The sequence below is a fragment of the Lutzomyia longipalpis genome, chromosome 4 (genome assembly GCF_024334085.1).
Source record: "Lutzomyia longipalpis isolate SR_M1_2022 chromosome 4, ASM2433408v1".
NCBI classification, from domain to species: domain Eukaryota; kingdom Metazoa; phylum Arthropoda; class Insecta; order Diptera; family Psychodidae; genus Lutzomyia; species Lutzomyia longipalpis.
The window spans coordinates 21,989,451-22,004,923 of NC_074710.1; the positions used below are offsets into that span (position 1 = coordinate 21,989,451).

The 15,473-nt window shown below is 35.3% G+C and overlaps 2 protein-coding genes across 2 annotated transcripts; both read right to left on the reverse strand.

Moving 5' to 3' along the window:
- Positions 1-5,707: 5,707 nt before the first annotated feature.
- Positions 5,708-10,347, reverse strand: LOC129795246 (uncharacterized). Its single transcript, XM_055836331.1, has 4 exons — positions 10,169-10,347; positions 7,620-7,765; positions 6,111-6,547; positions 5,708-6,019 (listed from the first exon to the last, which is right to left on the reverse strand). Exons 1-4 carry the CDS (start codon positions 10,345-10,347, stop codon positions 5,708-5,710), a joined length of 1,074 nt encoding a protein of 357 aa, XP_055692306.1.
- A 2,543-nt stretch (positions 10,348-12,890) lies between these two features.
- Positions 12,891-15,224, reverse strand: LOC129794923 (uncharacterized). The gene is made up of 5 exons (XM_055835862.1): positions 15,129-15,224; positions 14,897-15,066; positions 14,409-14,803; positions 14,012-14,348; positions 12,891-13,106 (listed from the first exon to the last, which is right to left on the reverse strand). Exons 2-5 carry the CDS (start codon positions 15,040-15,042, stop codon positions 12,941-12,943), a joined length of 1,044 nt encoding a protein of 347 aa, XP_055691837.1. The 5' UTR covers positions 15,043-15,066; positions 15,129-15,224; the 3' UTR covers positions 12,891-12,940.
- Positions 15,225-15,473: the final 249 nt, after the last annotated feature.

Here is a 15,473-nt window from a genome sequence, read left to right on the forward strand (position 1 = left end):
TAAAGTTAGTCCCACACAGGTCCACCTCCGAGCACCTTCAACCGTCAGACGCCATCGAGCTTTGCGCGAGATGTTTGGGTTGGTTTTAGTGGAGTAAAAGAAAATACTAACTAAACTATTAAAAGAGTCTCGCGATGGCGCAAAAAGGAGGAAGTTCAATGATGAATTGAATTTAAGGCCTTGGCGGAAATTGCTCTCACAGATGCGTGTGTGGCATAAATTATTTGAAATTACACAATACACCATACTTATGCGGAGTTCTCTCTCTCTCTTTATTCTTGGTGGTTTCTTCTGCAATATGGTCTTATATACGGAGGACAATTATTCACTTAAGCATTGTCTCTGTTCTGATTAATTTGGAAGCATGATAGATGACTCCTTTTTTTATGTCTTTTATCCGTTTTTATTTTATGTGTCTCCTTTCCGCTTTTTTATGCTTCTTTTTGTGATTTTAGGCGTATAATTTTATGTTTTAATTATGCTAATTGAGGACAACAATGATTAACATAACATTGCTGATTCCTTTGCAGCTATTTTCACGATTTTTGCTACTTTGCAGCTCAATTTTAACTTTAATGTGTTGAAAGTTTGAAGATTATATATTGCAATTTGCAAAGGAGACGCCTGGTGCATTTGAGAGATTTGAGAAAAGGTTACAGATACGTTTTTTAAACAACTTAAGGCCAAATTCAGCGTGAAAATTCTATTATAGGAGCACCTGGGGTGAAAAAATGCATTTGTGGTATACAGCATAAAAGAAATTCGATATTCATCATAAAAGTTTCTTCTCCAAAAATAAAAGTCTTCAAAAACAAAAATAAAAGATAATTGACGTGTATAGGTTTTTATCGATTTTTAGTGACCCTTGGAGGTTCCTTTAAGACCATTTTCAACAAATTTTTTGGTGATTGATAATTTAATAAATTAAATTCTAACATAATTTACAGTAAAAGATTATTTTGACGACTTTGACGATAAAAGATTTAATTGATTTTATTTTTTTTTAAGTTTGAAATTCATTTTTTTTTTAATTTTTTACTCATAGCATAAAGCTATATATAAGTCATTAGTAAACGTAAGAAATCAAGATATAAAGTATAAATATATAAAGATATAAAATGCCAAGAATTTTATTAGCCCAGAATACAAAATCTTGATTTTGTCTTGATTTTTCCAAAATGGAAATTTCTAACTTTTCTTGCACACTGAATCGAACCCAATTCTTTACATTTTCCGTTAAATCTTTGTCAGATTTTCTCAACTTAACGAAGTGGAAGATGGCAATGTTCTAATCTAATTCGATTAGAAATTACATATATATTTTTAGAGTTTCAAAAATGTTTTTAAAATACTTAAATGATTAAAAATTATACTTATTTAAAAAAATCAAATAAAGAGGAAATGAGGAAATAAAGTGGAAAGGGAACTTATGGCTACGTCCATGATCAACAAACACTTCTTGGAATTAATCTGCTGACTTTCACACCGCATATGCTACATACAGTCCACCAAAAACTCTAATCCAGCCCAAAAAAGTACATGCGTTGAAATAAATTGGATATTAAATGAAAATAAGATCACAAATTAAGACAAAAACATTATCATTGAGGTGATTAATTCTTTCAATTTAGCTCACCTCGCTGCTCATTCTTGTTCCACGCGTTTTTCCAACAGCATCACAGCCAAACATTGCCATACTCTTCACGTAATTTCTTCTCATGTTTATGGTAATTTCTTCGCCGTATGTTTTTTTCTTGACTTCTTTCAGTGATCTCTCAGTGAGTAATACTTTTTTTTTCATCTCACTCTTGCTCTCGGACTTGAGGTCTCCAGAAGCGCCCACTTGTTGCAATTTATCCGACGAGTCGTGGTTGGTTTTATTGGCGAATGCGTCGAATGATGTCATTTGGTGCTGATAGTTTTTTTTTTACTTGTATTTCGGGTGGGACCATCGACACAATCTGAGACAAAAATGGGCCAAATGGACCCATTAGATGCCCAATTTGGCTTTCAAATTCAACAAATGTGTGGGCATATGGGAAAATTTTACATTTTGACTTGAAGAAAAATTCTATGAAGAACAATTCACGGAAAGAAAGATGATCAAAGAAGATCACTCGAAGATCGCGCAAGTTCTCGGTGTTTTTGCATAAATAAGACATTCATCGGCAATAGATCATTCTTTTGGACAAAGTGGCATTGCAATCTATTTAGGAGATCACACCCCGCGATCACCCCGCGATCACCTTCAAATGTCTCCAGAATATGGAAATTGATGTTGGAAAAAGGGACAACTTTCGATGATTCGTTACATGAAATGTCTTTTGGCGTCTTTTTATGGTCAAGACAGCATTGCTACACTCACAGCCGTGCAAAAAAAAACAACCTCTGTGCTATTTGCATGAATTTCTGCGAGATTTCTTTTTATTATGTACACGGTGTGCTTCCAAGAAGTTTGCGCTTCAAGATCATCGAGTTGATCACGAAATTGCGGAGAGATTAATTCGCCAAAGTAAATAAAATCGCAATTTCTGGGAGAAATTTTGATTATCAGCATCCGTATGGTTATGTTGAAAAATGTAAAATAAAAAGAAACCATTCATGATCATAGGATGACCGATCACTTCTATACTACTGCTAAAAGATCATTTTTTAAATTAAAAAAAAACACAACTTCAACTGATTTCTAATATTTTAGAAAACTGTAGAATTTTATAAGTTGATTTGATTATTAAGTTGACGAGCATCATATCTCACGTAGAACCTGAGATAAAAGCCTGTAAAAGTAAAGTTCTAGGAGACTTAAAAGATAAAATAATCTATCATTTATAAAGTCATGATAATTGCTTTGAAATACTAAATTTTCAGCCATATTTGACGCTATTAGGACCATTTTTTTTTAACTCAAACAAAAACTATTTTGTAGTAAGCCGCCATTTTGTTTTAAAGGTACAAATAAAAATGGCAGAGAAGTATTTATGCAGTATAGATAGGTAAAGCCTTAAGAAAAGTCCACATACAGAGGGTTAGAACCTTGAAAATTGCCTTGGTGTTTCCTTGGGATAAAGAAAAGTTAATAAGTGTCATTTGTATTCGTATGCTCAAAAGAAAATGGCGGCCAATTTTCCAAATGGCGTCTTTTGTAGCAAAGAGATGGTTTTAAATGCTTCGTAGATGGCTGAAATCTTAGTATATATTTTAGCAATAATTTTAGTATTTGTTTCTAAGAATAGGTTATTTGATTTTCTAGATATCCTGAGATACAGCTACTTCGAGCACAAGGAAAATTCATGCCAATTTTCAAAATTTTAGTAGATCATGCGGAGTTTTTTTTTTCTCGTGAAGATTACCTAATTATTATCCAATTTGGATATAAATCAGGATCAAATAAACGTTCTAAGGAAACAATACAAATGTCTAAGAGAAAATGTCTTAAAGATCTCTTTGCTGAATAACACCTCAAGTAAAGGAGATCATCTTGGGCATAAAAGATCGCGATCGAGATGATGAGAAAACGGAGAAAAAAGCAAAGAACTCACGCGGGGAGGACAATTAAACGTAAAAAAAATCGTGTGAGAAGTCAGCAGACGCATCTATAGATGGAAAGGAGTTTTGTGCGATCGCGAACTCTTGTGGGGAAGATCGTGTGACTCCATATCCGATAATTGATCAATTTGTGGGCGATCGATGGCAAAGTGGTTGGCGACAGTCGACATACAAAACGTGGGCGTACACGGGTCTGCCAAGTCACTCAATGATGATTTATTTTTCCTTGTGATTTTTCTTTCTAAGTCAGGAAGGAGAAAAAAACACAACAACAACAGCATTAGACCTCTCGCTATAGCATAGTTCAGAAGCCAAATGCGCGCGATCATTGGGAGATCATTGATCGCGCCTCTCATTTATGGAATTTTTTTCTCGCATCTGCTTCATCTTCTCTATTTTCGCACAGCTAAAAAAAATGTAGATTATGCTGTGACAATTTCCTGCCATCATTGGGATCAATTTGCATTCGCCCAGCATATTCCGCAATATTGTATGTGTGCTGGATTCGCGGTTGAGTGAACTGAAACAATATTCATTTTTGCAAAATCCCCTCAACATATTTTTTGGGCTGAGCACCGTTTTGTGCTGAATCTTTGCTCGCATATCACAGAGGGTCTCATGGAGATTTCTCACTCATCTGCATTATATGAGAATATGTAATATGCTGCGATATGCCAACATAAATGAATTAAAAAGTATTACACGATTTATCAGACAGTCTGTGCAAATATTTTTCTGCATGGAAACACCATCGAAAGGAGGATTATTGGGGTCAATTAGAATTGGCCAATTATTTAATTAAATTCTCACTCATAGAGAGACTCTTTTTATCTCTTCACCAATAAAAATGGAGTGTGTCTTAAATATTTTTCTAATTATTCAATTATCTATTTATTATTTTAAATGTGAATTCACACGTGAAATGCAACATCTCGTTAAAAAAAAAGATCACACAACATTAAGTTGATCTCACTTTGGCTTCAGCCAGCACACCAAAGCAATTTTCCACAAAAAGGGGTTTACACATTTCAACATTTTAGTGTTGGTGATAAGATAGGTAAAGAAACGAATATAAAATTTGAACTTCATGAAAGAAATTTGTATTAAAAAAATATTATGTTGCATGATGACGAAAAATGTATTGAAATTATTAAATAAATTTCATTAAATTGTTTTTTTTTATTAACGAAAAGTAAGATTCTGCCGAAGCGTAATTCCAAATAACTGTGGTAAAAATTGAGGTTAGGCATACTTTTTATCCTAAAATGCCAGATTTCAGGTTTAAAAGCAAACGGCGATGGAGCTACGGAAAAAAAAACATTCAAATTTATGTAAATCGGATCATTTTCTGTTAGTTAAGTTACATCTGACGAGCCGATTTTAAACTGTTTTCTCGCAATATAATTTGGGTTTTTAATGTTTTTTTTTCAAATTTTCATAAATGTTTGTTTAATTGATTTCCAAATTCATAAATATGCAAAATATAGAAAACTGTTCAAAATCGAACTGTCATATTGGCCATGCGATTTGCTGAAAGCTTGATGATGACAATAAAGGCAAAACGTTGCTGGAAAGCATAAAAGCACTGTTTTCTGTTCCTTCTCGATTGCGATTCCGAAAGATAAACCTTTATAAGTTCTACTCTTTACTATCTAAACCAGAACATTTTAAAGATCGGATTTAGATAAATTCTAGCGATATTGATATTATGGCAGAATATTTGTCACAAACAAAATTTATTAATCACTGTTTGCAAGTAAAAGAAATTAAAGTTTTAGAAATCCATTCATTTTATCCAAAGAACTAACGTCATTTGTTGAAATTCTTGATCCGATTTGACTAAATTTTTAATATTATTTGACTCCTTGCTACAAAAAATGCCAAACATAAAAAATATATTTAAAAAAATTAATTTCAAGCAAAAAAAACATTAAATTTTTGTATCAAAACATTGAACAATAAATTCATTAAGTTGATAAACCCTTGGAAACCACCAACTGGTAATTATATTAATTAATTAAGAAATCACAGCTAAAAAAATGAAAAAAAATCTCTTTGCGTCTCATTCAACCCATTTAATCTCACTAATAAAAAAGCTATTAAAAACGAAGAACTAAAAATTAAAGGTGTGCAGGGCAGCTTACCTGCGCGATCCCTGCATCTATGGCTTTTTGGTAGTCTCTACGAAGAAGTCAATATCCATCTCGGTATGTTCCGTCTCAGATGCCAGCATGGGAAAAAAATCCAATGCATTCATTTCCGTTGCATTACTCGTGAAGGGGTATTCTTTTGTGGTTAAAGCAAAGAGTTCGCCCTGAACTTGCCACTTCCTTGGCTCTCGGTAGCCCATCCGGAAGCCTTCAGGCCAGTACCGTGCTGGTTTCCTGGCCATACATCCCATTGGCTTTGGTACAGCTAGGAAGTCATTGCTGAAGGCACTGAGGTAGAAATAGGGACAGAGTCCATGGGATCCCTGTTGAAGGAAAAAAAAATAAAATTAGGGTATAGAGGGGTTTGTTAGACTCTCTTTTAGATTATTTAGCTCCTAATGGGTGTTTTCTGACCTTTGGTGGATCTGCAGCAGCCGTCTGGAACCATCCACATGTTCCCATTTTCCAATTTTGATGGCAAGTTGTTGTATGCCGTGACCCCTTGTCTCTACTCGTGTGGATGCATTGGACATTCCTGGCAGCATTCCGGTGATCAATATGTGCTCGCCGGAAGTCAAAGGCCGGTCCAGCAATGTCACAAATATCAATTGCTTCAAGGCGACGCACACCCACTCTCTTGGATGCCTCAACGGCAACATGGCCGCCATAGCTGAAGCCAAAGATGAATCCCTGACCCAAGTTGAAGCCCATGGCTTCCATCAACCTCAACTTTCCAGCCAGAATCTCAGTTATGGGGTCAAATTGCCGGAAGAGACGTAGGTAGCGATCAGCACTGGCATACCCACCATAGTCCATGCAGATGATACAGCCGCCTCGGAAGACAGTCAAGTCTGCAAAAAGGAAGATAAAGTGCTCAAATGCTATTTCGGGGATATGCAATCGTGGGGGAAATTCCTCCGTCTGCAGCTATTTTAGGGATTCTCCTCTTCATGAGTTTAGAGAGATGCTCCGAAGAGTTTTTATATAGACATAATTTCATTGAGATGCTCTTTTTGGATTTTTTTCCAATGCTCAAATCATGGAAAAATTTTAATTTTATGTAGAGAAACTGGGGGTTACATGCTGCATTGCGAAGGCATCAGAATAATCTTCTAAAAATTGTCTAATCATTGATCTGCTTAATGGTATTCTGTAAGTTTTAAAGTTTTTATTTAAGTTTTACGTCATTGGTTTTTATTAAAGAAAGCATTTTTCGATGTTATCTCGATGTTTTTTCTTAAGAAGACATAATATCGAATGTTCGATTTCGATGGATTTATAAACACAGAAATGATCAATAAGCTGAATTTATTTGAAAATGGAACCGATCGTCCTTCATCTGCCCATATTCCCAACAAAATAAACTGTTAAATTTTAACTTAATTTGAATATCCAATTTTTCCTCTTGATGTGAGGTTATGTTACAGAAAGACAGGATTAAATGCAATCAAATCTCTATTTTATTACATCTATCTTGTTTCGCAATGTTTTAATGGAAAATTCTGAAAATTTCTATAAAATAAATCAAGTTGATCTGTTTATAAAGTTTTTGTATCCTTCATAACCATAAAACGGCTTTGTCACGGCCCTTTCTCAAACATTTCTTGACCCTTTTACGACTTAAAACATTTCTTTTTGTTATTGAATTTATCTTTGCTATTGAATAACTTAATTTTTTTGGATTACACTCAAAATCTTGACGCTATTTCCGCCATTTTTGAAAACATCAATTTTCTATGAAATTTTTTGTTTAAGATTTAAATTAATTGAAACGAATAAATAAAATAAAAGAAACAAAGATTACCTACTATTTCAATCACCCACAAAATGATTAAAATGATTAAAATAAAATAAATTATTTCTCTAATTACTCTAATGTTCAAATTGACATTCCGTTAAGTCACCATCTTTCTTTTTCCTTACTCGAAATCATCCATGGCACCCACTCCGTTTCGCAGCTCTCCTTCCAACCATGCACAATAATGGCAAACTTCTCATCTGGATTGCACATACTGAACCCACTGGCTTCCTCCATTAGCAAATTGGCAATAGACACGAGTTGGTTGTCACTGCAAAAGAAGAATTAAATTGTTTCTCTTTTCGTCTCAAAATAAGCGTGAGCCACATGCAAAGTGATGCGTGTTTCCAGTGGCTGAGAAAGTTGCGCAACACAGACGAGATTACGCTCAAAGAAAACTAAGAGTGAAACAGTGAGAGAAAAAAAAGGCGTTCAAGGTTAATAGTTATGCTACCACCATGCTCCCCTATAGGTTGGCCTTTTCCGCTGCACATGACCGACTCTCTTCACGCACAGGCAAACCACTGCGTAGCATTTTAGTGGGTGATTTTCTTATTATGTTTTGTGGGAAAATTTTGCACTTTTTGTCGTTAAAAAAAGCTTTTCAAGGACTGAAAAATCTAACAGCTAATTAGTCTTGTAATTAGTCCCCTCTTTGGAGCCCCTTCTCAGGTAACATAGGTAGCTAATTAAATGCAATTCATGAAATGCTTCTTTAACTGTTTAGATTTCACCGCCTAATTTCCATTTTCCTTCCAGAGCTCATGAAGAAATAAAAGAAGAATTTAGTTAAGAAAAAAAAAAGAGAACATAAAAGTCCGTTAAACAGACATTAGAATGCAAGAAAAAGATTAATAAAAATTCTGCGTGCTTTTGCGGAGGTCTCTGCAAGCAACCCGAAATTCCTTTTCGAAGGCATCATGGAAGCCGGTTAGATTAGGAAATGCATTGCGCGCAATCCATTCGCATATAAATATTGCTTTACACCAACCTAGTTGCAAATGCATTTCGCGCGCGCGCGCAACTCCAAAAGTCTGCGAGAGACGGAAAAGAGCAACAACACCGTTGCTCTTGTTACAATTTAATTGCTGTATTAAATTTCTTATAGACAATATTATATATAAATCGAATGGGAAAAGAGCTCAAAAGCTGAATTGGGGTCATTTAGAAAATATATAAACATAGCAAGGAGGTCGCTAAATGAACCATTAGAAGGTTATTTTGAAATATAAAAGGAAAAGGAAACTTGTCTAATTTAGTGTTGACCTATCAACACGATTTTGAACTATTTCCTTCATATTTCATTTTTAGTTTTCATATTATATTCTTCTCAAAAGGACTCTATGCACGATATTGATTAATTTAATATTAATTATAATTATTAATATTAATTTAATATTACCTACTATTATTTAATTGCCTTAACTCATTATTTACAGACTAAATGTCTTGGAAATTGTATAAAAAATCAAGATATTTTAGGTTATGATTTATTTGTCAACCCTTGGAGGATCGAGGTTTCTAATCTCAAAGGTTTGACCTTAATTTTCTCCAAAAGAAAATATTTTTTCGACGATCTTGATGTAATGAAACTCCCCTAAACACAGTGTAATATTTATCACGAAATATTGGCCTGCAAAATCCTCCACGGGTTAATCTCTATCCCAGAACGCAAAACTTGTAAAATTTCTATTCGAGTCCAATTTCAGAGATTGTCTTTGAAAATTTCTTGAAACTTTATTGCAGAATACCAAATCTTGGTTTAACAATCAAGATTTTAAGCGTTTTTTTTTTGCTTATAAAATATAATTTCTTGATCATTTTCTTTATTTCGATCTTGATTTTTAGGACAGAATGGGTTCTATTCAGTGCCCAAGAAATCCTTTAAACCGTTGAAATTTCCAGAAAAATTCGTGAAATTTCAAGGATATCTTTTGGTCGCGGAAGACACTAACTGAACATTTTCAAAGAACGTCTTAAGATTTTTGAGTTTTGTTAAAAATTCAACCCGAAGACAGAAATTCACTATTCAGACAGACTTAACGTTTCTTAAAAAAAAAAGACTTAAGTTTTCTTAAGCGGAACTTAAGATTTCTTAAGTCAAGCTGAATCAGGCTGAAAGCACATTCTTCGAGTATTTTTTCTGATCGTCTTCAAGCATCGAAATTCCAAAAAAAATTATAAAAATATGCAATAAGCTCCATTTAAGAAATCTTTAGTTTCAATTGAAGAAAACTTAAAAATTCTAAATTTTTTTTAGGAAATCTTAATTTTTTTTAGGATTTTAAAAAAATCTTACGAATACTTAAGACTTTCTTAAGAAAACTAAAAGTATCTTCAGAAAACTTTAAAATCTTAAGAAAAATTAAGTCTTTTTTAAGGAACGTTAAGTCTATCTGTAATTGTGAATTTCACCCAAAGATCGTTAATACTCGATCAATTTCCGCGTGAAAATTCAAATACAAACGGCATTTCTGCGGTGGACTTTTCAGCCCCTCGCTAACGTAAATTACCTATCAATTAGTAAGATTAAATCACTTCTTTTGCACAATTTATTAATCACTGATATTTTTATTGACTTTGAGAGCACATAAATGCATGCAATTCGGATGAAGTTTAAGGAAGAAAACTTGAACTCTCACAGCAACGTTCAATCCTTTCCTATTATTATTACCTATCGTAGTATTTGAAGTGGATATTTTTAGCGTATTCCATTGTTGTACGTCGTCCATCCATTACATTTGAGAATGGGCTGGGAAGGAGGTAATTCCTGTTTCGGCTTCTCTTTGCCGAAATATCCGGCAAACAGGTGAAAAGCACTAAAACACTCGCGATTAGACGCCATTGGGGCATGATGGATCAATGGAATTTACACGGGGGAGGGTAGTTTTACGCGGGAAATTAAGAGGGTTTGGGATTAGGGGAAAAAGTGTGATCACTTTGGGTGCGTGTGGGAGTCGGCCTACACCTGCCGAAGGTGCAAATAAAAATAGTGTACGACACTGCCACCTTCTTGGATTTTATTCTAGTGCGTACCCAAGTCTACGGCAAACTGACCATCGCGCGCAGCGAGAGTGAATATTAGCGTTAGGAAGGAGAGGTTTACCAAATGCTGGAAAATTGCCCGAAGCGCGGAAAAATGCAGGTGAAGTTGCGAGATTGCAGCGCGCAAAAGTAATCGACTGGGGGGAAAATGCGCCACCCAATAGCATGTGCGGGGACTTAACCCATATGGGAAATTACTTATTTCAGGTGGAAGTTCACTGATCGCGTGCCCGGGAGCTTTTGAGCAATTTATACGGCTTCACGAAGCGCCACACTTTTTCGGTTTCACTGCGCTTTTTACATGTTTTCTTCCCACCCCAATAGACACAATGGCCGTTAGAAGTACTCTTTTTTCATCATCATCATCGCGATGATTGTCTCCGCGGCTTCGCACGCAGTGTGATCTTTCAGCTGTGAAAGCAATGAAAGGCATTTGAAGATTTTTGGACGTGCTCAAAAGGTCTTTAGCACGTACTATTTTACCTCTTTTTTTCAGTTGATTATTGAGAAAAAAAGCCATTTGTGGAGAGGTGTGAGCTGAAAGGGTTGAAAATAATTTCATGGCGTCTCTTTAAGAAATGTTTAGCAAAGCGCGCCTCTCGTGTTGGTCTCATGAAACTTTGGTATCTGTCACGTGGATACTTTAGAAGGCAATTTAGGGTTATTAAAGTTAATAATTAAGTTGATTTAAGCGATTTCTAAAAGAAAATTTAAGAGCAAGAAATTGTAAATTTTTGTTATTTAAAAAAATATACAACATTGGGCTTTATTCAGCGACCAAGAAACCCTTGAAACTCGCTTGAAATCTTGAAATTTCAGTACAAAATTCAACGATCTCAAGGGTTTCTTGGTCGCTTAATTAAGTCCTTTTTTTACAATAAATAAAAATCAAAACAAAGATCGTAGTGTTCCAGCATGACAATGTAAGAATGGCAAAGACTAATCTGGAGGAATTGGGATGGAACATTGTACCATATTCACCGGACATAGCACCAAGCGACTTCTATCTATTCCAGAGTCTTGATAATACTCTGCTGAAGAAAGAGCTTCTAAACCGAATTTGAATTGAAAGACTTTCTTCAACAATTTTTTGAGCAAGTCAGTGGAATTTTTGAACAGCTAAAACATCAAAAAATGAGGAACGTTTCATTTTGGTTCTATGGAATAAGTTACTTCGTTATAGATCAAAAACTGCTTGACCGATTTGCATAAAATCATTTTTTAAGTTCTTTAACGTTTTCGCGCGCACGTGAAACATAGAAACTTTGAAACATGGGCTCTTTTTATCACGATATTTATTCTGTGGATGCTTCTAGAAGACGTTTCTCAATCAGAACGTTTTGTTTGGCTTTCCGTTCTTCCATTCTGTGAATTTGAAGCATTTCTGACTTGGAAAAATCATTAAATTCCTAAAAATTTGAGAAAATTTAATGTTTCACGTTTGGGTCTACGTATGACCCAAAGAACGCGAAAGGGTTAACCCTTAAGCTCTAAAAAAAAAAAACAGAAAATATTCCCGTCCGCCGCTCAGCCTCACACCTCTCAAATTGTCCACTTATTTAGCTAAAATTCGCGATTAGATAACTTTTATTAAAGAAGAAAAAGTAGTGTCTTCTCCCAAAGAGCCATCTTCTATTTACATAATATGCTTGCAATTCAAAGCACCTCCCACTCCGCGGGAGCAAGTTTTGTTTATATGCCATCCACCAAAGCCAATCGCGAGGATTTTGCGCCAAAAAAAGCGCAATCATTGCTCGTGATCAATGTAATGAATTTTCATAGAATGTGCATGTAGTATTTTAAACTAAACTTGCTCCTCAAGTGACTTTCTCAGCTTCGCATACGGCAGTTGGTTCTTGCGAAATACCAAAGCGTCGTCGCTCCTTTTAGTTTTCCATCTTGCACAGCTTTTGAAAGCTTGAGAAAAATTTAAAATATATCTGCTCCCCACTATGTGGGTCGCATAGAACGTGTTTATCGCGATTTGTTTTTGAAGAATTGCCAGCCTTAGAGGCCATCGAGCCGGTCTTTGGTGTTGCGAAAAAGCCCAGCGCGCCACATGCTAGGCGGAAAAAGCTCGCGCGATTAAATAACATTTTTTGCAATCATTTCTTTATTTTTTTCATCATTTTGCCCAACTGTGAGAGTCCTCTGCCGGAGTGGAGCTTTCGGCATATTTTTTCAATTTTCTTCATATTTTATTCTTTTCTTTTTTTTTGAGTAAGAAGTGAAACTGTTCTATTGGCAATAAAATTTATGTTCTCAATTCCATGAAGAAATGTGTTGGAATATTTTAATATTTAGAGCAAATGTGCGGAGAGGCACAAAAAAAGAGAATTTTGCAAAAGAAAATCAATCAACCGTCAAATCGTCTTTATTTTAATTTTCATTTTACAGTTTCTCAATAAACATCGACATTTTGGATGTTTTCCGGTTGAATGGCAATGGACACATTGTAGGACATTTGATACTGCGAAAGAAGCTCAGATAGGAGACTTCCGGTCCTAGGAACTATTGTGTAGGGATAGTGTTTTGTTGTTGTTGCAAATAATTCTCCGCGGACGCTTCTGAAAATAAATTTATGAAATTTTAAAATTTAACGTCAATCGTTAGAATTTTTGGATTTTTTTTTAAATTGACAACCACAAAAAATTAAGGAAAAAGATTGAGATAAGAAATTAGGAGAAAATTACCTACGAAGAAACATGGCAGATGGAATGTCAAACATTAGAATTTTTAGATTTTTTTTATTGAAAACACAAAAAAAGGAATAAAAGTTTAAAATAAAAAATTAAGAGAAAATGACATAGGAAGAAATATGACGGATTGTATGTCAAAGTTGGAATTTCGTGATGTTTTTTCAAACATCGCGTTAAAATCTTAGGTGTCAAATGGAAGAAAACAGGATCATATAAAACTTTTTAAAAAATGAAGGATTAAACGACAAAAATAATAACTTTGAATTACTTCGTGTTCTGTGTTGACATTCTATATGTCAAAGGATTCACAAAATGTGTTCTGAAGTAGTCGTTTTAGTTTGTTTTAAGATATCTACCTATGTCCTTTAGATTAATTAATTGTTTTCTTGTATTTTCAAAATGGCTACCATTTTTTTTCAATATGGCGTATTTATGATCAATATAGTATTGCTTGGTAGGTTTTTTTTTTCATTAAATCGACAAAAAATTCATTATAACTCTTTCCTAGAAAAGTTCTTTACCCTAAAAAGGCATTAAAGGGCTGGCAGCCATCTTGAAAAACATCGAAAAATGTATAAAAATGGATAAAATCAATTTTCTCTGATATTTTCATACGTAATCTCTTCAAAACTGGAGTTTTGCGTTTCTTTTTGAACACCCAGTACCCATTTCAACAATTTACCTGCAATTTCACATTAAACTAAACCCAAAAACCCTTTCAGACATAAGAAATAAATTGATTTTAAATGACTGACGAGACATAATGTATGTACCTTTTTCGATTCTCCAGGTAACCCATTTTGTAGCCTATTGGATAAGCTCCAACGATTCCGGGAGTTTTTGAGGAGCACGCTATGGGTTTCGGGATGGCCAGGAAGTCATACTTGAAGGCAATATTATAGAAATGTGGGCAGAGTCCGTGTGATCCAAGTGGGGGCTTTCCAGCTGCATCCTGTGTGAGGCCACAATTGCCCATTTTCCAATCCTGATGGCACGTACTGTACTTGATACCCTTATCCCTGCTCGTGTGGATACACTGAACATTCTCAGCAGCCAATGAATGATTCGGTGGGGTTTTACTATCAAATCCTGGACCTGCCATGTCACAAACTGCGGAATTAAGTTAATTAAAAATTGCAAATGGCGGAATAGCGTCTCTTTGTTACTTACTATCAATCTCCTTGATTCTTCCTGGTCCAATTCTTCTTCCTGCCTCTGCAACGAGCTGCCCGCCATAGCTGAAGCCGAAAAGGAAACCAACAGCCGGAGGAAGTCCTACTAGTTCTAGGTCGCAAAGCTTTGTTGCCAGAATGTCGGCAATAGCGTCAAAATGGCGGACTAAACGGAAATAGGCATCTGCGCTGTAAAGTATGTAGTCCATGCAAATTATAGTTCCACCACGGTGATAAATTAGATTCCTAATGAGGTCAAAAACCCAATCTTGCTCGCAATTTTCCCGCCAACCTGGCACAATGATGGCGTACTTCTGATTCCGATGCAGATCACGCAGCAGGAAGCGAGATTCAGCATTCTGCACCGTTGAAATGCGATACAGTTGACCTTGACTGTGGGGGATTGAGTAATTTTTAATTGCTTCAATGATGCTTCAATATGGCGCGGAGACGCCGCGTCCTTTTGGAGGTAAATTGAAAACTCACCCATCGTAGTACTTAAAGTAGATGTTAGCTGCATATTCGGTGTGCCTAATGGCAGAATTTTGGGCACAACGCTCACAAAGCACAAAGGTAGCCAAGAGGCTGATGACCAAACATGACCATCGACTAATGAACGGACACAAGAACATCACACGGCGCTTTACAAAGTCTTTCTGTGACCAAAATCAAGCAACATTTTTTCTGCACCGTTCTTTTCGGCAACATTTTTACAAACCGCATTTCCAATATGTGACACAAATGACGAAATCTTCCAGATTACGGCTCACCAATGGAAAGTGTATGACCTCAAAAAGCACACCGCAAAATCACAAACTGAAGAGTTTGTACCCCAAGAATAGCTTCTTGGCATGGAGATCAAGTTTAAGGTCAAAAGGTGCGTGCATGAAAAGGTCTTTATTTTAAAACCCCATTCCCCTCCCCCCAAAAGCATCTTCATTTTCGCATTTTATATACTTCTAATTATATTCTCATCCACTTCTATTGCAAATCAAAATCTCTCTATTGAACGGCGCGCTGTGAAGAAAAGGAGGAAATATAAAGCGCGAGGAAATGAGTTTGT